General features: G+C 40.2%; 2 protein-coding genes and 1 long non-coding RNA gene across 3 annotated transcripts; 1 reads left to right on the plus strand and 2 right to left on the minus strand.

Annotated features, from left to right (window-relative positions):
* The first annotated feature begins 661 nt into the window (after positions 1 to 661).
* LOC121656291 lies at positions 662 to 27,681 on the plus strand. The gene is made up of 3 exons (XR_006013381.1): positions 662 to 715; positions 21,538 to 21,547; positions 27,670 to 27,681. It is a non-coding gene; the product is annotated as an uncharacterized LOC121656291 (long non-coding RNA).
* LOC121656290 lies at positions 2,120 to 3,456 on the minus strand. The gene is made up of 4 exons (XM_042011323.1): positions 3,370 to 3,456; positions 3,236 to 3,291; positions 2,250 to 3,160; positions 2,120 to 2,184 (listed from the first exon to the last, which is right to left on the minus strand). The coding sequence occupies exons 1-3, from the start codon at positions 3,390 to 3,392 to the stop codon at positions 2,253 to 2,255; spliced, it is 987 nt and encodes a 328-aa protein (XP_041867257.1). The 5' UTR covers positions 3,393 to 3,456; the 3' UTR covers positions 2,120 to 2,184; positions 2,250 to 2,252.
* LOC121656289 lies at positions 9,751 to 10,969 on the minus strand. The gene is made up of 3 exons (XM_042011322.1): positions 10,868 to 10,969; positions 10,734 to 10,789; positions 9,751 to 10,658 (listed from the first exon to the last, which is right to left on the minus strand). The coding sequence occupies exons 1-3, from the start codon at positions 10,888 to 10,890 to the stop codon at positions 9,751 to 9,753; spliced, it is 987 nt and encodes a 328-aa protein (XP_041867256.1). The 5' UTR covers positions 10,891 to 10,969.
* Positions 27,682 to 27,720: the final 39 nt, after the last annotated feature.

Raw genomic sequence — 27,720 nt, forward strand, 5'->3', positions numbered from 1 at the left:
TTGGTAAATATGTTTATTGAGACGGAACTGTCTACACAACTGTATCACTCGATTGCCTTTAAAAGGTTCAGCACTTCACTCAAACCGAAATTCAGATCACCCAGAGCTACAGTCAATAACCTCATTGGAGCTAAGATGAATAAGACTAAGCAGAAGTTAAAAGATATCATAAAGGAGGCGCGGAAGCTGAGTCTGTGGTTGGAGCAAGAGAGGACTACCAGCATCTTTCGTGGGTGTGTCGGCATGTTTTACCATCCGCCCAGAGGCAGGGGTTCACCATGCTTTACTGAACCTACATCAAATGTAACACCCACACACCGGGGAGGCCATTGCCCGTTGCATTGATCAGACAGATGCATGTGGTATAGCTTACAAGAAATTCAGCAAAGTACTTTACAATAAGAAAACAGAAAAACAAAATGCAGCTAACGGTTAAGTTCAACAATGAAAATATAGGTACATCATTACTATTATGCTGTATAATATTAACCAATGTGGTTGCATGATAACTTGATCTAGGCTTTTATTTTGAAAGAATTATTGTAACTCCCAGGCTGCCTGTTAACATGTCTTCATCTTTCAATCCTGAAGGAATAATGGAAAAAAACTGAACAAAATCCAAAAACAGGCTGGTTTTTAATTAGGTTTTTCTTGTTTCTTATTTGAATTCTGTGAATAGGAAAGGAAAATCAGTTCTGTTTTTCAGATTTTGATTGTAAATTAAAAAAAAAAAAAAAGACATACTTCTGTTTTTTATTTTGGTTTAAAATGAAAACAAATTGCCTAAATGACAGACCGCTACCACTTCCTGGCATTTGGAGATCAATGTGTCATTGACAAATCATCCTGATGTGACCAATAGTCTGCTGACTGAAATAAAGAATGATGTAAAACAGGGTGTGTTTAATGAGAAACCTCGACAGTGTCGATCCAAAACTTGCCCCTGTGGCATTGGACCTTGTTAGTGCCCCTGCCTCAAAAGCTTTTGTGGAGCGCATCTTCTGAGTGTGGACTGTTATCTGGCCTTAGGAACAAAACCACCACATCTCTGGAGCAGTGTGTGTTCCTCAAAAAAATCAAGAAATTGTTGCTTGACTGAAATACACCCATTTCTCTTTCAAACACTGAGTCCCAGACAGTTACACAAAATCTTGAAAAGCTGAATTTGAGGTAGTTCACTCAATGCAAAGGCTTAAATTTTTTAAAAGTTGGACAGCAGGTTATGAACATTTAATACAGACAAGCACATCAGCATCCAGCTGATATGGTGTCTAATATGTTGGTTTTACCTAGCCTAGCACGCTATGAGCATCTAACCTCAGAAGCAGCATTGCAGTTTTGTTTTTTTTTTTTTTAAACTTGGGGCTGCTGTTGTATTTGCTTTGTAGATGGCTGTTCATGTGTACTCTGAATAAAGTTCCTAAAAATTGTATCTTTTGAATTATACAGTGCTCACTGATTTTTGCACCTGAAAAATACCAATTTTATAAACAAAAACCCTAAAAGCCCTTAAACTATGGAGCTCTAAAATTGACTGAATTTGAAAAAAACAGTCCAAAGTAACTGAAAAATCCCAAACTATTAACCTTGAACAGGAGAAATTCTGCTTTAGAGATGCAATTGTTATCAATACTCAGCCAAACCTGTTACACTGATCATACTGGGCTTATTTTAACAGCATTCACAGTACCAGCTGTAATCTAGATGTGTTAGTGTATTGTTTGAAGTCATTTTATTTCATAGCCAGCACTAAACCGGAGTGAGCCTGACCAGCATGATTGCTGGTGGACAGAAACTAGATGTTAAAATTCATCCTTTGGTGCTTTCGACGGTCCACCGATAAATGCGACAGTTTTTGAACATTGCGTTTCTGCAGAAAGTATTTTCCCAGTGAAGTCTAAATTAAATATGCTTCCCTGGACCACACCTTACAAGCCAAAACAAGCAACTTCAATTCAATTTCAGTTTTAGTGCATCTGAATTAATGTTCCACCCCACTGCAGAGAACACTTTCTGGTGTCCAATTCATAGAAAGTCACCATTTGTTTAATTTGACCTAAAGTTTTATCACAAGTTAAACACTAGATCACATTTAGAATTCAGCCAAGCAGCAACACCATTAGAATATAAAACAAAATTTATTTCAATAGTCATTTAAAATCCACTGGACACTGAAAACTGCATCTGTTGAGAAAAGTGAAAAATTAGAATCTGCAGCCTCACTCAGACAAAATAATCCAGATACTGACCTACTAGACTCTGCGGTGCAGGGTGACCTGGTTCCATCTAGATGTTGAAACAACACTGGGAAGCGGTGGCTTGTAATATGGCATCTGCTGTAGGGGAGCTGTGGGGGTCTGCTGTGGCTTCTGGATCTTCACCTGATCCTGCTCAGCAGGATCTCTCAGCCGTCTGATGGAGGAGCCACCAAAGCGCTGAGGGATCTCGTAGACCGAGACGGGGGCAAAGCCCGGAGCTGAAGCTCCCACCGTGCTGCTGGGTTTGTAGCTCTCCTGGGTTTTTGTACCAGTCCCAGGATACAGTTGGCTCATGTATGGTTTCCCAGCCCGAGGGGAAAAGTTGCTGGATTTAGATCCACGATTTATAAGCACCTTCTTTGCAGGGGCTCGGGCGTAAGTCTGCATCCGTGCTGGGCTCCCATGTGGGGCAGGACCTACAGGGCTAAACAAGATGGCATTTAAGCCAGTTTGTCCAGCACCAGAAGGATACTTGCTAGCACGCGGCGGACCCTGCTGAGCAGGCCAAGCTCCCTTCTGGCCGATACCACCGATGTCCTGGTTTTTACTAACAGAAGAGCCACTTGCTATAGCAGTAGAAAGTCCAAACGACTGCTTTGGCACAGCCTGAGCATTAACCCTGGTTGAAGATGTGGGTTGCCAGCTTGGCTTTGAGACCAAGCTGCTCTGTAACCTCACCGAGCTCCAAGCTGGCTGAGTGTGAGCTGCTTTGTAGCTACTAGTGGGAAGTCCTGGACCAGAACCACTGTGGACTGCAGTTTCTGTGCTCAGGCTGCTCCGCTGGAAGGAGCGTGGAGAAACTAAGACATGTCTGACTTGATTCTGGGGAAAGCTACCATCAAGCTTTCTTAGTCTGCCATCATGCTGAGAGAAGCCAGCATTGCTGTCTTGAGAGCTCCATGCTGGAAGACAAGGAGGAGGTCAACTTTCTACTGTAGTTTACTTACACTAGTAATAAAAGCACATGTGCTGCTTACCTTTGGTTGCCCATGAACAACATACATGCTCTGCTTGCACTAAAACCAGCAAAACCCTGCTCCCAAAACAAAAACACCACAGTCAAAACAAAGTAGACTCAAAACTTGTCTAAAAAATGGCTGCAAACACTTACCCCAAACCGAGTCCACAAACCATTTCTCTGAGCCCTGCAGTCTGGTCAAAGGAGCAGCAACCACTCTGAAGCTACTTACTCTGCATGTGTTCAGCAGTGATTTGGTATTTATAGCAACCTGCAACCAATCACTGAGTAATGAGCTGATTGTCTGCAGGTGTTTCTGTGGTGGAGGTAACGCAGTAATAGTAAGGAAAGAGAAGTATTTTGTTTGGCTGAATGAAAATGTATTTATACTCTTAAATTCCTTGGTTAGAACATTTTGCATTATGTAAATTATTCTACCCTTGAAAAAGGAAACACACAGACAAGGAAGCAGTGTATTCCAGACTGTTTTAAGGAACACAGTTTCTTATAAGAAAGTTTTATCTAAAGAAACATATCACTCATGTTTTTTTTTAAAGTAATGAGCTGATAAAACTTCACAACCAAAAAGGATTTAGACTCATTAACATACTGAACCTACAAAAATACACTAATTAGAAAAGGTAGTTTAAACTTGACGGAGTTCAAACTTCAAGGAGTCTTTATTATCCTCATGGGGTCATTTGCAATGTGGCAAGCAGTCAAACCATTAACAATAACACAGAAACAACAATAAGGACAATGATAAAGAAATCAAAATAAAAATAAAGCTACCTGTTCAGCAGAGCAATGGCAGGATGTACCTGCACCCTGACGCAGCAGACTCACGAGCCAACGGATGGCACTGATTCGTAAGAACTGAACAGGCCTGGCTCAGGACTCTGGTTTGATACGGGGTCGAGGGAACATTCAGGATAAACCCTTCAATTTTACTACACAGTCTCGCTATATCTGCTATTTTTATTTTTTAGGGAGAGGAAACCGTACCAACAAATAAGAGGGATTCATTAAAACATTTGTATAAAAGTCCTGTCAATATTAAAACCACAAATCTTCCGATAAAAATACATGTGCTGATGAGCCTTCTTACACACAGCATCAACATGAAGATCTAAGGACAGCTTGTCATCTAAGTGAGTGCCAAGATATTTGTAGTTGTTAAGCAGCTCTACTGCTTAGTCCTCAGTATGACAGTAGTTGTCTGGAGGATTCTTCCAAAGTAAAAAAAGAATATCTTCTGTTTATTTTAATATTTAAGAAGGAAGACTTTGACCAATCAATGAATTTCTTTACTACAGATCACCTTAGTGTTGTTCATCTTTCCTTGTTTTGTATAATTTGCTTTAAAGCCATGCTTTCGATCTTCTACAATAGTTTTCAACAGAACAGAGCTCATAGTTTAATAGCTTAAATTGATCCATATTCAATAAAGGAACATCATGTGCTTATATATATATGTGTGTGTGTGTGTGCGTGTGTGTGTTACAACAAATCATCTAAAATGATTGCAATTAATGGTCACAAGTGTTTAAATAATGACAGTGGGTCTAGTTGAATGTGATAATGTGTGGTAGGCAGTAGCATAAATATTGGTTTCCATTTGTGGTGACTGCAGATTGTAAATAGGATGAGATTAAATACATCCTAGAACCTATTCTGGTCTGGAGCAGGCTATAGGTCGACAAAATAAACTTATGGAAGCTTATGTCTTAACATATCACAATTTCCACTTTCCCACTTTTGTGCAACTGCATCACCCATGAGTTGAGCCAAGATGACCAAGATATTCCGGTTTAATCCCTTATCTTGGTTTTGTGCAGTATGCCCCTGGTGTATCTCTTAACATTAGTGTTGATGTTTTTAGAACAAATTTAACATTTTGAATCATATGATGCATATATTCTGTGTTCTATGTTGGAAATTTAATCAGAAAAGCTCAGCTCTTGACAGTCATCACAGTCTGTCCACACATTAACAATGTTTAAACACAACGATACATATTAATGCAATGGTTTCTTTCATCTGATAGTGGTGTCACACAGAAAGGACTCATACTGTATGTTGAAGACTCTGCAGAACCCAGCTTGACTCTAGGTCAGTGTTTTTCAATCCTGGTTCTCGGGGACCACTGCCATGCATGTTTTGAAGGTGTCCGTCTTTAACACACCTGACTCAAATTAAGGGCTCGTTAGCAGGCTTGTAAAAAACTTGACAAGCAGTTCAATTAATCTGAATCAGGTATACTGGAGTTAGAAAGAACTAAAGCAGGGCAGTGGTCCCTGAGGACCAGGATTGAGAAACACTGCTCTAAGTGAAGGTTAGTTTAGGCTATAATCTGACTCCAGCTGCAGTGTTATTGAGCTAAGAGCTCAGACTATGTGGAGCTGTTGCATGCACTGTCCACACATTTAGATCTGGCAGGGATTGGCTGAGAGTGGTGTGGGCCGAGACTTTGAATAGAGTAAAAGTACTGTTGGAAGAATGAGAATAGAAACAGAAAAACTTGGACATAAAAATCTGGAGCTTTTATTTCTCACGATGGTTTTATACAGAATTTCCACAACAAACCCTTTCATGTATGAATCTTTAGAAAAATATTTCACATGCAGTATTATACGTCTACCGATATGAGAGGGATGCTTTAATTTATTAATTTTTATCTATTCCATAGAAATATTTGGGTGGCAGGGGTCACGGCACCCCGTTCTTGGAAACAGTCATCCTTGTTGTTGTCAGCCTGTTATTTTGCATGGTTTGATAAAATGTATTTTTATTCTAGATATTAAAAATTGGTCAACACGTGAACTGGGCCAACCCTCTTTATTTCCTTCTTCAAAGAGGTTCTGATCCAGAGCTGAACTATTAATATTTTGATCACTGATGCTGCTATAGGTTCACCAACTTAGTGCGAGATGTAAAAAAAAAAAAAAAAAAGTACAACATGAGCTCAGTTTGTTATGCTGCTTTTTAATGTTTTATTAGCACTCAGATGCTACAAATTAAGCACCATAAAGTAGTTATGTCCAACACAATTTGTTGACTGAAAGGACAACTTGCAAACAAACTGTTTATGAACAGCACTGCATAAAAGATTTAAACACTGTTCGATGTGCACGCAGCCCAGGGAGGCAAAGCGGAGAGAAAATTAACCTGAGTTTAGGATGTAGTTTGCAGTATCACAAGGTAGCAAAGATACTTTTAACTACAGCTCAGCATTTAATACCATAGTCCTCACCAGACTGGACTTGCAGTATGACCCAGGCGCTGCGCAGGTGAGTCGGCAAAGTCCTGACCAGCACACCACAGGCGTTCCATTTGGGTCATTACACCTCTTCCCCCTCAACACTAGAGCGCCACAGGGTTTTGTGCACGGGTCTATTCACTGTTCACCCACAATTATGAGGCCACTTTAGACCCCAGTGTCAAAATTTGCTGACACTGCTGGACTGAATTTCCATGATGAGTCAGCCTACCTACCTAGAGGAGAGGCCTCCCATTTGGAGAGAACCATGTCTTGAATCAGCAAAGCAAAACTGAGGGTAGACTTCAACATGCAGCAGCAGAGGTGCCTCCATCCACTTCATTAAATGAAGTGGGGTCTATGGGGATTTGCTGTGTTTTGGAGCCAGCCCCTAGTGGATGAGAAGTGAACTGCAACTTTTTGTAGTTCCGCATAGGCTTCACATTTTACCACCGGAGGCTGTGGCTTGGTCTCAGTACATAATGCTGCTGTGAAGACCAGACAGCATCTGTACCTCCTGACAGAAGGTGCATTGCCATTACTCCTAGAACTGCACACAATATAAAATTTTAAGAAATCTCCATCCTCAAAGTACACTCTAAAAAGTAATTCAGGAGACCTTTTACCACCACTTAATTAAATGTATGGTTGCAAGATAAAACATGTAATTTGTTGATTTAGGCAAACCTCTAAAGTTGCAAACATTATTTTCATGAGTTGTGTTGACATAATAATGTTCATAATTACGCCAACGCAATATTGTGTGTAAATTAAACTAAACTTTTTGTGTTCATTGATTTGAAATAAAATTCAATTTGTAGTAACTTAATAAAATTGGCATGATCATTTCTTTTTTCTCCACCTTGAGTTAAGGATTTCAAGTCCCTTCTCTGCTCACTTAACATGCCTTGACAAGTTCAGACAGTTAAGACTGTGAAGACCTGCAGGGTGGAAAAAAATACCATATGAAGGATATTTTCAAAGTGTCATTTATTTACAAATATATTCTACTAAAGCAATGATTCTGGGCTTATTTGCAATTGTAATATGACCAATAGGTGATTCACAGATGTTAAGCTACACCTGCTAATAGAGTTGATGAATTAGCAGAAGTTAGCTTGTACTACTACAAGCTAACATAAGTCATCTTTAGCAGTGTAATTTGGCCTTTCTGTTCTTTAGCATGCAAGAGATAGAGATGAGTTAGGTATGGTATTTGTATTATAAATTTAGGCTACTACTGTAATACAAAATTTAAATTGGTATTTTGGTCATTAAGGCTGCATTACATTTGTTTCTTAAGATGTCAAGGTGTGTAGAATATCATATGATTCTGTCAGTGTCACCACAGTGAGACTTTGCTCATACAAAGATACTATGTGTGCTTCACGTTGGACACTTCACACTTCTGTGTCGTCCATTATTTTATGATAATGGACACTTCGTCAGGCATTATCCCTTACATATATATTTGTTGAGTAACTGTAATGGATTATCTATCTGTAGTAAGTTTTAAGTCTCTGCAAGTTTAAACTAAATAAAAGGGAAACCAGTACTTTGACCAATGAAGTACTGGATTTGTCCTTAACTTTGTGAAGCCTGCGAACTGCTTGTAACAACTGTTAGTTTGTTTTAGCAAGATACTTAACCAGCATGTATTATTGACTCGTCTTTGGTTCCAAGTGGCCTCTATGGAGAGTGACTTCACTTGGAACAACATACCAGTCAATAATGGTGGGTCACTCTAATTTAGGAGTTGTTCCTCTTTAACTAATGTGTTGTATTATGAAATGATGCAGTATAGCCAGGGGTTAAAGTGGGCTGGAACCCCTCAGAGCTGAGCTCCACCACCTTAATCAAATAAATAAATTATTCAATTTAAGTTTTGCAGTCATTTACATAACCTTCTCTAGTGCACTACAACACCAAACTTTCGGGCCCCCTACCTGTCAAATCCCACTTTAACCACTAAGTATAGCTTATTGTCTGCAACATTTAATTCTTCTGTTTATGTGATCTACAGGCAAATGAAGAATTTAAGAGAATAACCACCATAAACCTTGAATCTACCTTTTGTGGCCAAACTTGACCATTGCATCCCGAAGCTGATGGACATAGTTTCATCAAGGGTAGACGCTACAGGAGTGAGAATTAGGCAGATCAAGGACATGCTTCTTGAGGTGAGATGATTATCTAGACTTGTCTTTGAAATGAAAGGGTTTTTTTTGCAGTCATCCAATCAGATTATGTTAATTTAGGTACTTCTTTATATATCTTTTATTAAATAGCACAATACAATTGAAATTGGTAAAGTAGCTATCCGCTGCCTTGTCATTGGAGAGAAGGAAGGGGACCTTTTCAAAGAGTTTGGTGTAAGTAATCCAACATCTTAAAAGGAAATTGAATCCACACTGGGCAGAAACCTGCTCCTCCGCTGCTTTGTTCCTTTAATGCAAACTAGAATCTGTTTTGTACAGTGAACTTGTCAGATGACTAAGTAGCAAGAATCGACCCATAATATACAGCATATGCGTTAGAAATGCCTTTTGCTTTGCCATAGCTGGCTCTCATTCCAACACCCCTGCTTGATAATTTTCCGAATTAAACTCATGTTTAGTAATTAACACACTAAATTATTTTAATGTGGGGAAAAAAAAAAAAAAAAAAAAAAAAAAAAAAAAAAAGCTAATTTATGAGCATTCAACTTAACATGTTTATGCTAAGTGGTAAATATACCTTTTATTATAGAACAGTAAATATAGCGTGTTGGTTGAGTTTCGTAAGTTGTCATAACAAGACTTTTTTTTTTTAGAGTGTAGTCTCTTTAGACAATTTTACGGGGATGGCTAATGCACTAAACACCGTTTAACACACCTGCAAATTTTAATTGCACTGTGGAAATTACTATTTTGCAAACAACTAAATGAAACTCTGCTAGAGACTTCAAGCTCCCCACTCAGGAACTTATACACCCCCACCTGAACAACAAAGACTCTGCTGCTTGAGGGGATGAAGTTTTTCCAGCCATTTGGACAGTTGAGTTCTCCAGTTTGTATCCCTGCACACTTAAAATATCCTTAAAATCCTGCACAACTGCTCCTAAGCTTCCTAATGTGAAGCACATCCAAAAATATAAAGTTTACAGTAAAAATTTCCATTTTATTTTTGAAAAACAAGCCACACACAAAGACAATACATGCAGCACCTGTTGATAGAGAAGTATTAGCAAAACAGTTTTACTGAAAACACCATGAACTAATCCCGATACTGACCTGCTAGACTCCGCGGTGCACGATGACCTGGTTCCATCTAGATGTTGGAACAACACTGGGGAGCTGTGGCTTGTAATATGGCATCTGCTGTAGGGGAGCTGTGGGGGTCTGCTGTGGCTTCTGGATCCTCATCTGATCCTGCTCAGCAGGATCTCTCAGCCGTCTGATGGGGGAGCCACCAAAGCGCTGAGGGATCTCGTAGACCGAGACGGGGGCAAAGCCCGGACCTGAAGCTCCCACCGTGCTGCTGGGTTTGTAGCTCTCCTGGGTTTTTGTACCAGTCCCAGGATACAGTTGGCTCATGTATGATTTCCCAGCCCGAGGGGAAAAGCTGCTGGATTTAGATCCACGATTTATAAGCACCTTCTTTGCAGGGGCTCGGGCGTAAGTCTGCATCCGTGCTGGGCTCCCATGTGGGGCAGGACCTACAGGGCTAAACAAGATGGCATTTAAGCCAGTTTGTCCAGCACCAGAAGGATACTTGCTAGCACGCAGCGTACCCTGCTGAGCAGGCCAAGCTCCTTTCTGGCCGATACCACCGATGTCCTGGTTTTTACTAACAGAAGAGCCACTTGCTATAGCAGTAGAAAGTCCAAACAACTGCTTTGGCACAGCCTGAGCATTAACCCTGGTTGAAGATGTGGGTTGCCAGCTTGGCTTTGAGACCAAGCTGCTCTGTAACCTCACCGAGCTCCAAGCTGGCTGAGTGTGAGCTGCTTTGTAGCTACTGGTGGGAAGTCCTGGACCAGAACCACTGTGGACTGCAGTTTCTGTGCTCAGGCTGCTCCGCTGGAAGGCGCGTGGAGAAACTAAGACATGTCTGACTTGATTCTGGGGAAAGCTACCATCAAGCTTTCTTAGTCTGCCATCATGCTGAGAGAAGCCAGCATTGCTGTCTTGAGAGCTCCATGCTGGAAGACAAGGAGGAGGTCAAGTTTCTACTGTAGTTTACTTACACTAGTAATAAAAGCACATGTGCTGCTTACCTTTGGTTGCCCATGAACAACATACATGCTCTGCTTGCACTAAAACCAGCAAAACCCTGCTCACAAAACAAAAACACCATAGTCAAAACAAAGTAAACTCAAAACTTGTCTAAAAAATGGCTGCAAACACTTACCCCAAACCAAGTCCACAAACCATTTCCCTGAGCCCTGAAGTCCAGTCAAAGGAGCAGCAACCACTCTGAAGCTACTTACTCTGCATGTGTTCAGCAGTGATTTGGTATTTATAGCAACCTGCAACCAATCACTGAGTAATGAGCTGATTGTCTGCAGGTGTTTCTGTGGTGGAGGTGGGATTCTAATAATAAAAAAAAGAGTAAATAACAGTAAAATGATATAAATGCAAATTGATTATTGGTTTAAAATGTAATAAATTTACAGAGTGATAAGGAATATTTATTATGTGATTATTCAGTTTTGCAGATGATCTGAAAATTTCATTTCAATATAAAAGAGAGTGCAGACCTCTGCCAAGCAACATCACTCAAAACGTCATGGACAGATTTTAAAACATTTTCAGGAAACCTCAGAAATAGAATAAAGGAGGAAATTATTAGATTTTGGGGGTGATCCAGAATTTTTTTAAAGGACTCTTTATTGTGGGGGGATAGGGATTATTTTGCCATTAGAGTTTTAACTGAAAAATAATGTCCACAATCACTGGGGAAAAAAATACATTGGCTTGGCAGAAGTTTGTCCTGTCAGAGTGTTTCTAGTTAACTGAAAAATAAGCATGTAATGTCTCAATCCAACCACAAGGGGGCACCCTGAACCTTCAAAATGGTGGTAGAAAATCTGGTTGTCTTCAGTACACAGCAGCTAGTGCTAAAAATGACTTGTCTCCTATATTTGGAGGAGATTCTGTATTATTTGCAAGCGGGACTGTTTTTTTTTTTTTTTTTATCATTAAATAATTAAGCTATCTAAACCTTTAAATGTCCTGCTCCACCATTTGGTAGAGCATTTTTTTCATTGGCTGTAACAAATCTTATCCAAAAACTTTGTAGAAATAAACTATCTCAACCATTTGGTGTAGGTATGTAATACCAAAAGTGTCTGTTATCCCATTACAGGCTATAGTTTTGATAATGTCACGATTGTGACTATATTATTGACTATTATAGCAACCATTTATTAAGAAACAATAAGTTTTGTTATTGTCCCAAGGAAATTAAAGACAGTGGGGAAAAAATTCCGTTGCTTTTGTGTATTTTTCCTTTTTTTGAAGGAGGAAGGGGAAGGAGGCGAGTACCAGGGGGCTCATGTACAAAAGATGCGTACGCACAAAAACGCGGCGTACTCTCAGTCACAGTAAAGTTCAGATGCATCAAAAGTGAAATGATGGCGGAAACGTGCGGTGCCTCACGTCCCTTTCATTGCTGGTGTACGCACGTTTCTACAGCTGTTGATGGTTTGGCGACATTTAGAGGTGATGCTGGGAAACTGTTGTAATAAATAAATGTGAAAACAGTCCTCAGTCTGAGTGATGTGCATATTGGAGACACATGAACAATTAACACTGATGAGCAACTAACACGTCCACGTGTCTGCATTTACATGAGTGGCTATAAAAGCCTGCACAAAGTGGTGCAAAAAATACCGTTAAACCCATCACTGCGTTAGCAGTATTAGAAGTAAATGATCAGCGTATGTTCAGAGACAGAGAGGATTTACTGGCACACGATGTGAACTCATCAGCAGCTTTAGGTTCCCAAGGGCAAGCCTCCTGGAATTATGTGCAGAGCTGCGGCCGGTGTTCTGTCAGTTTAGCATACGCACCAGAGTAGCATACATTAAGTTAATGCGCATGTGGGTTAAGGTTAGGGTTAGGTGCAGTCGTCAGTTTGCACTATGCATATGCTGAGCTGACAATGTATGCTAAACTGACAGAACACCGGCCTTGGAGCGCAACACAGAGAGGAGCTACGCGCTGCCTGTGCCCCTACAGGTGCTGACCACACTGGGGTTCCTAGAAACTGGGGCAATCCAGAGGGAGCTGGAAGATTGATCAGGACTGTGTCAGCCAACCCTGAGCCGAGCTTTGCCAGCCATGTGGGACAGAATTACCCACATGGTGCTGTGCGTGATGGGTGGCTTCTTGGTGAGTAAATATGTTCGTGTAATTGTCCTAAAATGAATCCCTGTGATGAGCATTGAACATGCACCCCCAAATTCTATCCCATTTTCACAGTATCATTGCTGTTTAGTTTTGCTAGTTAAACTACAGCTTAAGTTCTTTCTAACAAGCCCCACAACAAAAGTGCTCTTGTTAATAACCGCATGCATAAAGTGTAAAATGTCTTAAGTAGCCTCACCTTTTCCCTGGCGCAATTATTGTCTTGTAATTTTCTGATCATGCTGAGAATCTCAGGTGCAGGCTCATTTAAATATAATTTGCATATTTAAATGAGGACGTGGACAGGGAGGAGTTGAGTACTCCAACACCTGCACTCTATTCCATGTTGTTTGGGATGTACAAAGGAAATGTGCTTGGATTAATGCGTGAGCACAGATTCATACGTGTGGATTTTTTGTGCTTACAACATTTTCTGGATTTGAGCATAGGCCATGTTTCAGTAGAAAATCCACACAAGTCTTTGTAGATGAAACCCCTGATGGGGCTGGATGGAGTTATCTCGGGATGAGGCAGGAGTGCGCTGGAGCTCAGGTTGGTCTATAAAAATCGATCTACCCTTTACCTCCTATGTGTAACAAAATTAGAAGTCAATGATAAAAACATTTCATGATTAAAAACTTTCTATTGCTCATCACTTTACTAAAATACGTTTTGCGTTTTCATTCTCTGACAATGAGCCATTTTTATCTACTTGCTGTGGGTCCACTTACATGGCAGCTGCCATATTAGTGCCACCATTTTTACTTCGGGCTTCATGAGTGGACAAACAGCTGTGTGTGAGGTGAGAATTCTGAGCTTTAAATTGCAGTACCAGCTTTGTTTGATAGGCATTAGAGCACATTTTGGTATAAGTAACACCTTAAAAGGCACCAAAAGAAATTACCTATAGTGTAGTCATTGCTGCACCTGAGGCTGGTGGATCAACTCAGATAAAACATCTTCAAGTCTAGAAGAAATTTGGCCACTGACAGCCACTGTAAGAGCATGCAAAACATATTTTAGTAAAGTGATAAGCTACCAATAGAAAGTTTTTAATTATTAAATGTTTCTGTTATTGACCTCTAATTTTGTTACACATAGGAGGTAAAGGGTAGACCTATTTGTCTAAGTATTTATTACTGTGGTTGGTATTTGAAGTCATTACTATGCCCATCTTTACCACTAGATGTCAGTAATTCTTATACACGTTATCTTTATGACTGGGATCACAAACTCGGTCCTCAAGTGCCAGAGTTGGTGATCCCTGCTTTAAGATGTCTCTTTTCATTTAGGGTGTAATATCATCGAGCCTTTCAGCAGGAGCTTTGGAGACCATTAGATGACCACTAACACCTGAAGACTTATAAACAAAAGAGTTTAGATTTGTTTGCCAGAGGATGATTGGTCAAGGGCAGGATTGGACCTTCATTTGTTTCAGTCTGACTCAGGGAATCTCAGAGTTTGCCATAAGACGAACTTTCTATAACAATGAGATAAACTTTGCATTGGAAAATCCATCTTTCCATTTTGTATACCTGTTTGATCTAATCCATGGTTGTAATCCAGGATCCATTACAGGGCCAACACAGATCAACAAGGTCCTAGAGTCAGTTTAGAATCAGCATTGAATCTAAGGCTACATTCATACTGCAGGTCTTTATGCTCAAACCTGATTTTTTAATGAAATATGATTTTTTTTGTGTGTATGTGTGTGAGTGATCTTTCACATCATCATTTTAATGCAACCTTTATCCCAGTGAAATGTGAATGGTATGTGGCCCTGAGGATAACAGCACATCAAGTAGTATTTACAGATGTAATAATACTTCAGTTCTGTTTATCAATTTGGAAATACATATCCACACTGAACTGATAAAATTATGTCCACTTGGCATGAAAGCAGGAGACTGAGTGGCTCAGGCGGTAGAGCAGGTCGTCCAATGACCGGAAGGTTGGCGGTTTGATTCCCACTCCCGCCTGAGTCAACTGTCGTTGTGTCCTCGGGCAAGACACTTAACCCTCCTTGCCTCCAGTGTTGGCATCACATGTGGATGAATGTTTGGTGATGGTCGGAGAGGATGTAGGCGCAAACTGGTAGCCACTTCTCTGTCAGTCTGCCCCAGGGCAGTTGCGGCTACTCATGTAGCTTACCATCACCAGGTATGAGTGAGGAGTGGATGAATAATGGATACACAATGTGAAGAGCTTTAGGTGCCTTGAAAAGCGCTATAAAAATCTAATCCATTATTATTAATATTATTAAAGAGCACACAGGGCTTCGACTTCTGTACAGAGGCATATACAGACAATGCAGCCAAGTTCACCTCTGCATGGGTCCAATTTTACCAACCCACACCCACCCGAACCTGTTAGGATGATTACCAAACCCGACCTGTGGATATCTTCCAGTGAAATCTAGACCCGACCCGACGATGTAGGATATAAAATGTGACCCAACCCGCATGCTAACACATGCTAATTGTAAATACACCCCCCTCCCTCCCTTCATTGCATTACTTTGCTTAATTCGCTCATATATTTAAAGTGATGGTGTTGTTTTGTCATCGTTTTCATTTACAATAAAAAAGGAAAAGACAGCAACACAATAAATATTTTGAAACAGCAGAATTTTGCCGTTTGTCTGACTTTTGTCAAAGTCGGATAAAATGCGACATGACCGTTCAGACTGAAGTCACTTCCACACAGATCTAGGACCACATATGAAAATGGCCTCGTGAAATATTTATGTGTTGGGATGCTGGCGTGTACAAGGCTGGCCTAAGTCTTCGGTCAGAAAAACTGCAGCCTTCCAGGATCTTAGTCAACAATTCTTTATTAAAACCAACAGGTGCATTCGTGTGCAATTCTCTCTGTGTGGGTTTGGTGTGTGTGTGTGTGGTTAACTGAAAGGACAAATTACACCATTTCCAGTTAGTTCAAAATGCAGTTACTCTGGATAACTCTTAATATATAAAAAATAGCAACAACTCTGACAACACAGCACAGTAAGGTAAATAAATACTCAAATTGTCCACCAAAGGTCTCTGTTAACCATGACATGGGTGGTAATGAGTACTATAAACAGAAACCTACGGAAATTAGCGTTTTATGATTACAAAGGGGGATCACAGCGACATACCGACTTAGTAGATATACACAGTGTTATCTCAGAACAGATATGAGATCTACTAAAGGGCCATACCCAAAGCTATATGATATCTCAGTGACTGCAAACCATTTAAATAGAACTACACAAATTAGCAGTAGTGTTTTGTATGAATAAGCTGATAAACTTCAAAGGATAAATAAAGACACAATTACATCTTAATTCACGAACACTTAACAGCCAAGCTCCTAGCTTGGCAGTGCCCAGCAGTTGTTTGGGTGCGTTCCATTACTACATCTAGACAGCCAGAGCTGTCCGGGCAGGGATATTTGCATAGCCACCCCCAAATTCCCCCAAGGGACATTTGTTTCTTCACAAATTCACAGACTGCAAATGAAGGTTGTAGTCCTTAGTCCTCTGGCATTTTGGGAAGTGAGATGAGCTTAGCCACAGGACGAATGTATTTTGTTCCCTTTATGTCCACTTCAACTGAGCGAACCTGGCCATCATCACTGGGCATGACTTGTGTTATGCATCCAACTGGCCAAAGTGCTCTTGGGAGCTGGTGGTCAGTAATCATGACCACTTGGTCTGCTTTGAGCTGTGGAGTAAATGCATGCCATTTCCGATGAAGCTGCAGATTGGGGAGGTAGCAATGCTTTGCTTAGCCAGCTGTTCCTTTAAGCTCGGCAAAGGCTTCTTGCAACTCTTTGTCTCCAAGCTGGAAGCTAGTGCCACGGTAACAAGGAGTCTCATATGGTTTCTCTCTTCTTACCACAAAGTGTCGCAGAGCAAGCAAAAAGGAATCTGTATCCAGACTGCACAAAAGGTCCAAATGCATACAAGGAGTCGTCATGCATTTGAAAAGTATGACCAATCTTTTCTCATGTCTGCGCCCTATTTTTCTGGAATAGGGACCAAAGCAATCAACTCCAGTTGATCAATATGGTGGCTGGTTGATGCGCAGTCGTGCAGCTGGTATCGCCAAAAGACAATTAATTAATCCCACAGTGTGGTCATAAGTGGGTGAGAGTGAGAGTGAGAGTAAACGGCTGTTAGAGTTGACAGGTTTACTTGATTGTAATGCTGACACCTTGGCAGGAAACTCTCTTGCTGTGTTCTCATCAGGAGGGCAAACTCACTCTTTTGCGGCTAGAGGCAGTCATAGGAGGGGCAGCCGCCCCATATAAGGACTAATAAGCAGCATGTACCAGTCCTGACCCGGATTTGGATTTAGTTAGGTCCAGGGCCATTGGACTGGTTGTAGTGATGTTATCACAGAAGGCAGTGTTGCGGGTCTCCTCACTTCGTTCAGGTTTTGCTGTAGGACTGACCCGCCAGCAGTCTTAAGATTGATGAAGGAAGGTTGGACCAGATGTCCAGCGACTTGGCTTTTCTAGATCTGATAGTGATTTTCCCAGAGTGATGTCATCTGCAGGGTTTTCTCCAGAGGGGACATATCTCCAGGTATCTGATCCAACAAATTTCTGGATTTCTGCAGTTCGTGTCCCCACGAACACTTTGTACTGCTGGGATTCAGACTGTATCCAGTGGAGGACAGTGGTAAAGTCAGACCACAGGGTTATCTGCCGTATAGGCAACGTGAGCTCTGTTTGCAAAACCTTGGCCAACTGTGCTCCTGCCAGGGCAGCACAAAGCTCAAGTGGGGGTATTGAGAGTTGCTTTTTAGGTGCTACACGAGACCTTGCCATCACAAAGGACACATGAATGTCATCATCATTCTCAACCCGCAGGTATGCAACAGTAGCTAGACATTTTGGGGTTTTTTTGTAAATTAATTGTTTTTATTTTATTGTAACCTGACTTATTGACTGACTGCTTGCTCCTCTGGAAAACTAATCCTTGACCACTTACGGGGATGAATGGTTGTCCTACCAGTCAGCCAGTTTCTTCCCCCGTGACAATTTGGTGTTTGTCGGCAGGATTGTTTTTCTGAGTTGAGTGGCTGCCATGTCAGTAGATCGGAAGTCCAGGTGCCAGCCTCAGGACAATTAAAGACGTTTTCTTTTGAGACACTCCAGAGAACCTAGATTTGGTAGAAGTCTAGGTCTACATTTGGGAGAATGGAGGTCAGAAATGAAGCCAGTGCGGAACTTACAGCTTATCGGGGGCTCCCAGAAGGCCAGCCAATATCCAGAACTGTAAAGTGTGCCACAATAAGCATTACTGTCCTCCTGCAATATACCTGTCACTGCGTCGGACCCCTCCAAAACAACCCTTGTTATTCATTGCCTAGATGCTAACATTGCTGGAGAACTGTCCCGTGATAGACATTAAAGCAGATGGGGTGGGCAAAGTGCTTGGTGGATACTGTTTTCCAGGCCACCTTGCTTGGTAAAAAGGTCTGCAAGGAGCTGCTGGGGCGTATCGTTTGCAGGACGGAGAAGACTTATCTTGGCTAATGCTTAAAGCGGCAAATGACTTATGCCATTTGTTGGTTATGGCTGACTTCAGGTTTGTGGGGTTTGTGGGGCGCTACGACACTGGAAGGAAGCTCGCAAGCTAGCAAGCTCCCATCTTGCCTATACCACTTGCGATTGCAGTAGAATGGCCAAACAACTGCTTTGGCACACCCCGAGCATTAACCCTGGTTGAAGATGTGGGCTGCCAGTGTGGTTTTAAGACCAATCTGCTCTGTAACCTGAGCTGGCTGAGAGAGCTGGTTTGTAACTACTGGGAAGTCGTCTCTAGATTCTCTGTAGAGGCTGCTCATCTGGACTGAATATGGAGAAACTGAAACATGTCTGACTTGATTCTGGGGAAATCTACCATCAAGCTTTCTTAGTCTGCCGTCTTGATGAGACAAGCTAGCATAGTCATTGCTGTTCTAAAAGGCCCATGCTGGAAGATGGGAAGAAGAAGGTTAGCTTTCTATTGCTGTTTATTTTTGTAATAGCTGTGCATGACCTGCTTTCCTTTTTGTAACCCATTAACAACAGACTTTCACTAAAACCAGCAAAAACCTGTTCACTAAAAACCCATAGTCAGAACAAAAATGACGGCGAAGTTATGTGACCACACCAGCCGAGGCCTTATAATGACGTTTATGCATGTTGAGCTGCTCCCCGGGATTTCAACGGACTGAGGTTGTTAATCAGTCAATACTTTAAAATAGATTAAATCGCACTGTAAACCAAAGGTTTTTGAGAAGAAATTTTGATATTCAGTTCATCATTTCAGATTGAAGGAAAGCCCCACATTAGAATATTAGTTATTTGGAAATCAAACATCTGCGCAAGATGCCGTTGCCAGGGTAACTGTTGAATGAGCTTGAAGAGTATGAGAATGACTCCCAATTTACACCGAGTGTAAACGGCTGCACCGTTTTAGTGGTTTCTCCGCTAAACATACACATCAGGTCTATTTTTGTCTATATTTGGAAGCAGAACGTGTCAAACTCAGCAGTTAAGATAGGAGCATACAGGAAAACAGACACGGGAGCAGTGTAAAAGCTTCTGGTCATTTTCAGACTGCACTCACTCCACATCAGACACACTCCTGCGGAGGTCGGAATGAAACCGTGGCGCACACGCACCCGGTGGAAATTGGGGGATATTCTGCATGTGTTCAGCAGTTATTTGGTATTTCTTGCAACCTGTAAACAATCACTAAGTAATGGACTGATTTTTTTGCAGGTTTTTCTGTAATGGAGGTGGACCTAACTCCCTCATAGTTTTTGTTACTATGTTCAAATTATTATTGATGTGAAATGCATGATTTTTTGTTTTCTTTGAGCTTGACGTCAGCTTGCTGAGGTTTTATTGTCTGGTATGTGACAATGCTGGACTCTCCACATAAAAATGACCTTTTACACCATCAGTGTAAGGGACACACACACAATAACAACACACTCCCTGGTGGTCTGACAGGTGTGAACCCTCATCCCTGACTGTGCTTGGTCAGCAGCATTCAATAATGGCAGTCACCTGCTGTGAGAGGAGGCGCAAAGCACATCAAGTGAAAGACAAAGAAATGGGCTGTGCCAACTACCTGCCTTCATTATCTGCTTCCTAAACCTAGGTTTATTTCTATTTACAATCTTTTTTTAAAATCTTTTATTAGTGGAATTTAAATGGGCATTCTGTAAACAGAGATTTCCTCCTCTGTCATATGATGAAGTGACACTTGGCATGCGATAGCCATATGAGTGCAGTGGCTTAGATCAAAGACACAATTTCCTGTCAGAGGAAATAACACAGAGGATTTTTTTTCTTTTTTTTCCAGGAGCAGTTTCCTCCATTCTGAATTCTTCCCATTCGTAGCTATCAACAAAACTCTACTGGAATTGTTTCCAGTCATTGTTAAAGGTAAGAAAATAAATCAGACTATTATGCATTAAAGTAGCTATCATCTCTGTGTGAACAGTGTCTCTTATTTTAATTCAAAATCTGATTCACAGATGAAGGTGCTGCTGCTCTAACAGAAAAACATTGCTCCATCTGCAGTCTCTGCACAGACCCCTGACTTGCTAACGAGTCGCAGATATTTGAGGAGCCTCTCTGTGTAAAGGTTACACTAAGTCAGATCCTGGTCTAAGATGGGCTCGTCTGTGTGTGCAGGACCACGGACGTGGTGTGATGGAAGAGGGGGTAAACACAGCAGAGTCATCTAATTTATCTGCAGAGCTGTGCAGGACGAGGGAACATTTGAGAAAGGGGTCAAACCCCTCCTTGGTTACTGAATTTTTATTTATTTATTTATTTTTGTTTTGCCTTAGCTTCAGCTTTTATTTGTTAAAGGACAGTGCTAGATCCTGTATTTCTTGCAAAGCTGCTCAAAGGTGATCTGCATTTTGTGGGGTCACACATGATGTGCGCTGCACTTTTGTTCCTCCTGTAGGTTTGTCTTGTAACAGGACAGAGCACATTCACCAGGGATGGTCTGGCCATCATTTTTTTGGGGCTGACATAGTTTTTTTTATAAGTCTTACTGGTCCATAAACTCAGTAGATTGGCAGCCCAACTAACACTAAGCTGGCCTGCTCAAAATTTTAGACGCCACTCCTTTTTGCTGTGGTCCTTGTGCCTGAGTAATCCGTGGGTCCAAATAGTTGGCTCAGAGCTTTCTTTCCTTACCATTTCATTTATTCCTGTAAGAGTACAATAAAATCTTGATTCAGATACAAATAATATTCATTGAAATAGCTCACAGGAATCAGTTATACTGTTCATATGCACACTTCTGTGATCCGTCATATTAAATAAAGTAGTTCTTTACATTCATTTAAGGTTCAGTGTGTAGCAAAATCAAAGGTCACTGACAGAAAACTTTAATAAACCATTAATAATTGGGTAATTAAAATTGCTTTAATGTTTTTATTCTCTTAGAATGAAACATGTATATCTACTTGCCATGGGTTCATGTACATAGCAGCTACCATATTTATTTTACCATTTTTATTACGGTGTCTGTGAATGGACAAACAACTCTGTGTCAAGTAAGAACCCTGTGAGCTTTGAATTTGTTTGATAGGTGCTGGAGCACCATTTGGGAAAAGCAACACCTTAAAAGGACCATAAATGAAGAAAGAATACATGTAACAGGTAAATGGCAGTTATTGCTGCATCTGAGGCCACTGGATTCACTCAGATAAAAACATGTTTACGTCTGAAGAGTTTTGTTCACTGATGGCCGTCTATTTACAACTGTACTTGTGAAATCCTTACCACCAAATGTCAGTAATTCTTCTTCTTCTACTGTTATCAGATGGATTGAGTCCTTTTCTCATTATTAAAACATGGATTTCATTTCATCATATCTGATGTCTGATACTAAACCATAATGGGAACTTTATTTATATCACATGCATGCAGTGTTGCAATATAATGACCTCATCCATAGTCAGCTTCCTCGAACTCTTTAATATGCCAAGATGACATGAAGTCAGAAAGACAGACAGTCAGCAGATGGCGTCTCCTCTCCAGAAGAGTCTGACCTTTGGCCTCCGAACCATTCCCCTTTTTCTGACCAATCAGGTGTCTCAGATCCCCGTAGGGTTTGCCATGCCCCCTCTCGCTCCGGCATCTGGTCTAGAATTGGATATAATGAAGGTAATAATAATGAGCTTAAGTTTTCTCCCTTCAGGAGGCCGAGAGGTCAAACTACCTACAGAGAGTTCACACCCAACACATTCCTCAAGCAGCTCGAACACTTATCATCATCATCATCATCATCATCATCATCAGAGAAGCTGTTCTCTCCTCATTCCAGATTTTAACTAACATGGTTCTGGGGAGGAAACTGTGGACCTGAAACATTTAAAACAAATAGTTACCAAAAAAAACATTTTAGAAAAGCAGGACTTTAGATTTAATTTGTTTTGATTAAGAAAGTTTATTTGAACATAATGACAAAAAATAAATACTAAAAGGGAAAATTAAACAAAACACAAAAGTTCAAAAGGATTAGTAGAGGAGTGACATGGATGAATTTGGGGGATTTAGTTATCAGCTTGCAGCAGCGAAATGACTAGTGCTCCTTCCTGTTTCTCTACTGTTTAAGTATTTATTCAGTTAAAATGTGGAAATTTGGACATTGTCTGTGTTCCACCTCCAGCCCTTTCCACAGTTTGACCCCACAAACAGACACAAAAACCTTTTCGGGTGGTTCTCACCAAGTGCATTTTAAATTTTGTGTCCTCTCGTTCCCTCATTGATGACCTTGTGTCTTATCATTAAGAAACAAGTGAATTATCTAAAGCATATATGTTGGGTTAAATGTTTAGAAAAGAAACATTTGATTCATTGAACTATTAAACCTCTTTCTGATCTGAGAAATAAATTCTGTTTTTGTGTTTTTCTGGATATCGTTTGTGAACTCAGAGATTTGGCAGTGAGCCCGCTCACTAACTGAATTCAGTTATGTCCGTTCTTAATTTTCAGAATTCAGTTGAGTAAATTTGATATTCACACATCTGTATGTTAGTTATAACACTCAGCTTGTCTACATTGTTTTAGTTTTCTTTATTTATTTATCTTTTTTATTTAATGACCACCAGTTCTGTTGGTTTTGATAATGTGCTCTTTTCTTGAACAATTACTATATGATGGTGTACTAGTTATCAAAATTTTTGTTATATGAATTTGTCTTATACCACAAACAGGTTTAAACGGCCTATACAATGTTAGAAATTGTTTGAGGGGGGACCATTTTCACTAATGCACCACAATGCAGCTGAGCAACAGTTTTACTGGAGATGTTGAGCACTGAAAATGGACAAAGTTCAGAAGGTGAAGCTGGGGCAGACATTTAGAAAAATGTAGCTACATCTATATCAGAGATATTTTGACATGGACAGAAAACTTGTTACTGTAATTACTGAATGAACTTGCTGCACCACCTTCTAGATCCAGGTCCTCAGGTGCCCTGCATGTTTTAGACATGTTCCTACTCCAACACACTTGATTCAGATTAATGAACTTCCTCATCAACTTCTGAGCAACACTGTTTACGAGCCATTTATTTATTTCAGGTGTATTTTAGAGGGTTACCTCTAAGAATCAGGATTGAGAAATACTGCTTTAAAGTACCAACAACATAATAAACTAAGATCTGGACCCACAACATCCTCATAACCGAGAAAGCTGGAGGACACTGGATGTCACTTGTAGATGAATTTGCTCGACATACTGATAATGACAAGCAAAGAACAAGCAGTGGATCGAGACAACCAACAACATCACAATCCATTCAGCCAAAGACCTGGTTCTGATAAGTTCTGTAGAGACAGATGGATCCAGGAGCATGATCAACACACTTTTTTTTTGTACTATGTACCTTTTTCATGACAATAGAAAAGTTTATTCTTGGAGAATCTACTGCAGTAATTCTTCTCTTAATCAGTGGGAAAAGACCCAGTCATGCAAGGAAAAAAAACTGAAATGCCATCAACAACCATAAAACCATTATAATTTTCAAAAATCATACATAACTTTGTTCATACCACCCACCACTTAGATCTGCCAAATTTGCCCCCTAATGATGGCTAATTTGGCATTTATCTTGCATCCTGTCTCTTCTCTGAGCTCTGTCCAGCCAGTAAAAGTCAGTCCAATGTTGACTTTTGTCTCATCTCTCACTCTGTCACTTTCTCTCTTTCTTTTCTTCTCATCTTCTGATAATGTCCTCTTGTGTTTCTTTAATAAAGCAACCATTAAAACCAATAAAATGAGTCAGAAGCACAGAGTTTTAATTTATAAGTCAGCACATAAAAAGGAGGCTTTTCCCGTGAGAGGTTACTATTGTTGCTGCATCACTTATACCACAAAAGAATAATTAGCATTAAGTGGCTGTGGAACAGTTTCCCGTTCATCAAAAAGTGGAGGCGAAGAGGAACCCTATGTATTAAAAACAAACACAAAGAGATTTTAAACAAGTGTCAGGAATTAACCTTTCTGTCCTGTTTTGGGTTTTTTTTTATGACTGCTTTCATCAAGTTCTGTGTCCCCAAATCTCATCTATTAAATTAGCAAATACTGAATTCGTACTGTTGAGTGAGTGATGTCCTAAACATTGAAAATAAGGTTTTATAAAACCTCAGTTTTCCTTCTGTGTTTTTGCAGGGTTGAACTTCACAGCAAGCTGAAAACTGACATGTTGGACTCGTGTCTTCTGTCATTTCTCCACATTTGTACTGTAACTGGCTCCACATAACCTGGTCAAATTCAATATAACTCTTCCTCTGTTGTCACTATTTTGCTTTTATTTAACTCTTCTAATGTTGGTTGATTTTGGATAACTTTCATGTTTCACATGGGTCATAGTTTTTGTGTATATATTGATGATTTTAACTTTGGTGTTCAGATAAAAAAATCTTCTAAGTGCAACTTTAAAAGTGTAATAATAATATATGTAATTTAAAAATTAAATTGTCTAAATAAACAGACCTTATGTTAGGAGCTTTGTTGACTTTTGTTATTAAAGTATCCAGAATGCTTTGAATCAACTTAATCCCAAAGAAATCTGTCATTTTGGATGAGACTGACGAGTCAGCAGATTTTCACATATCTGTGGTCATACAGGCCTCCCCTAAATTTGGAGTACGCCCATCTTCTGACTGTGAATGCATTGAAGCTGAACAGAGCCAGCTGACATGTTGGACTAGTATCTTCTGTCATTTCTCCACTTTATAAAGAGCACAGAATAGTAAAAGTGAATTTATGAAAAACTTACTTACAGATATTTGTAAAGAAAAATCCATATTTAATTCAAAACGGTTTCTATCTAATAATTTTGTTTAAGTAAATTCTCTGTTTTTATTGCTGTAGAATTAATCACTTCCATCGTTTATGATGCAAGAGAATGGGCTGAAAAAGAGAAAATATCTAGTGAGCAGCAGTTGTCTGGGACATAATGTTGATGTCAGAGGTCACAGAAGAATGGGCAGACTGGTTGGAAATAAAGACAACATGAACTCAAATAAGCACTGGTTCCTAGCAAAGTATGCAGAACAGCATCTCTGAACAAAACACGTCTAACCTTGAAGCAGATGGGCTACAGCAACAGAAAACCATGCCGGGTACCTCCTGTCAGCTAAGAACAGGAAACTGAGGCTTGAATTCACACAGACTCATCAAATCTGGACAATAGAAGATGGAAAAACGCTGCCTTACGATGAGTGTGTCTTCCAACTTACAACACACAAAGAATAAGTCTGACTGGATCCCTTCCCAGCTTGTCCCACCTTTCTACACAACACATTTAGGTTTGAATATTTCCATCTTGATTAAAATATTAATTAATTTAGAAATAGTTCTTGTCCCTGAGATTTTGCACAATTCTTATCTCATTTTCATCATGAAAAATAGTTGTTAACAAAACTATGAGAAAAACTGAAATCTAACTAAATGAACACTGGAGTAAAGATGTGTTTAATCTCAAGTGTCTTCTAATGACTCCAGTTTTCAGCTGCATTTGCCCTGCTCCTTCTTCAGTTACAACTCTGCTCACTGATGCGTGAAAACAACGATGAAGGAGCAGAGGAGTTATAAGAATCTTGTCCTTTCCATAAAACGGGTCAAGGCCATTTATAATCAACCAGTAGCAGGCTTTATTTGGTTTTCTCACAGAGGACCAGAGCAGAAACTCTTTAATGAATCAAAGTGGGGCTTATTCTTCTGGTCCTTCTAATCAATTGAATGGCTTGATTAAGTTCAGCCCCCATGGAGACAATCCATCTTTATGCTGTTTTGTTCTTTCTTGAGAATATTTTCAATGCCATAAAGCAAAGAAGAAAACTGTTTCCTATCCTTTAAACTGCAGGACATTAAATGAATCACATGAAATGAAAATTACTTTAATATTCCTAGATGGAAAATGCAATGTTTATCATTATTATTATTATTATTATTATCTATAAAAACAATAACAATTAATCAGAAGAAAATATTGCTTTTTTCCGGAGGGTGATGGCTGCTGGCAGGAACGATCTCCAGTACCTTTCGGTTTTGAAGTCTCACGTTGAACACACTGTTGTTTCTTCACTGGGTTGTGTGATTCTTCATGTGATTCTTCACATCCTAGATTCTTCGAGGATGTGAAGAATTGTCCATTATTGTCAGCAGCTTGTGCAGCATTCTTTTCTAACAATCAGCTCCAGAGTTATCCAGCACAGAACTAGAGCTTCTTGATAAGTTTCTTCAGTCTCTTGTAGTCTCTGGCTCTGATGCTGCTGCCCCAACAGATACTGCAAAGCTGTACTTTCCACAACAGACTTATAGAAGATATTTAACATCTGGGTGCAGACACTGAATGATCTCAGCCTCCTTAAGAAGTAGAGTCTGCTCTGTCTCTTCTTCTAGATGCCTCTGTGGTACATTTCTAATCTAGTCTGTTGTCTAGCTGAACTCCATGGTACTTGTATTCCTCCACCACCTCCACCTCTTCTTCTGGGATTTATTCTTGTTGCACCTGAAGTCAACAATCAACTCTTTTGTTTTGTGTGTATTCAATGAAGTAATTATTTCCACACCATCTCACAAACTGACCGACCAGTTCTCTGTACTCAGCTTCCTGTACGTCACAGATACACGCCACAACTGCAGAGTAATCAGAGTATTTCTGCAGATGACAGGACTCAGAGTTGTACTGAGATGTACAGTGTGAAGAGAAATTGTGAGAGTACAGTCCCTTGTGGTGCTCCAGTGCTGCTGACCAGCATCTCAGACCCACAACTTTTCAGTCTCACAAACTGTGGTCTGTTTGTTAAGTAGTCATAAATCCAGGTGGCTGTGGAGGAATTCATTAAGCTACTCACACAACAGAGTAGCTGAACTGCATTAAAAGCACTTGAGAAATCAAAGAACCTAGTCCTCAAAGTGCTGTCTGATTGGTCCAGGTGACAGTGGGCTCTCTAAAGCAGGTAGATGGTGGCGTCTCCAACCCCAAGACCATTACGATATGCAAACTGAAATGGGTCCTAAAAGGTCTTTACTGGCTTATTCAATTCGGCTTTATTTGTACAGAGCCAATTCACAACATCTTCTAAGGGCGCATCACATACAATCAATTTGAGTCATTTCATTCATTATCCAATCTGTATTCATGCAAGCCAATTCATAATAAATAATAGCTAGTTAAGGAAAACCAACAGATTGCATTGAATCTTGACTTCAATTCAATCCCCCATTCTGAGCATGCAGCAAGCAACAGTGGAAAGGAAAACCCTCTCGTTTAAGAGGAAGGAAAAATCTCTGGTAGAACCGGGCTCAGGGAGGGCGGCCATCTGC

Source organism: Melanotaenia boesemani, chromosome 17 (assembly GCF_017639745.1).
Source record: "Melanotaenia boesemani isolate fMelBoe1 chromosome 17, fMelBoe1.pri, whole genome shotgun sequence".
Classification (NCBI taxonomy): domain Eukaryota; kingdom Metazoa; phylum Chordata; class Actinopteri; order Atheriniformes; family Melanotaeniidae; genus Melanotaenia; species Melanotaenia boesemani.

Coding starts and splice junctions, on each gene's coding strand:
- LOC121656290 (XM_042011323.1), bottom strand. CDS start 3,392: ATGGTTTGTGGACTCGGTTTGGG. Junction 3,292..3,369: donor GTTTGTGGACTCGGTTTGGG/GTAAGTGTTTGC, acceptor TTTTGGGAGCAG/GGTTTTGCTGGTTTTAGTGC. Junction 3,161..3,235: donor TTGTTCATGGGCAACCAAAG/GTAAGCAGCACA, acceptor CTTGTCTTCCAG/CATGGAGCTCTCAAGACAGC.
- LOC121656289 (XM_042011322.1), bottom strand. CDS start 10,890: ATGGTTTGTGGACTTGGTTTGGG. Junction 10,790..10,867: donor GTTTGTGGACTTGGTTTGGG/GTAAGTGTTTGC, acceptor TTTTGTGAGCAG/GGTTTTGCTGGTTTTAGTGC. Junction 10,659..10,733: donor TTGTTCATGGGCAACCAAAG/GTAAGCAGCACA, acceptor CTTGTCTTCCAG/CATGGAGCTCTCAAGACAGC.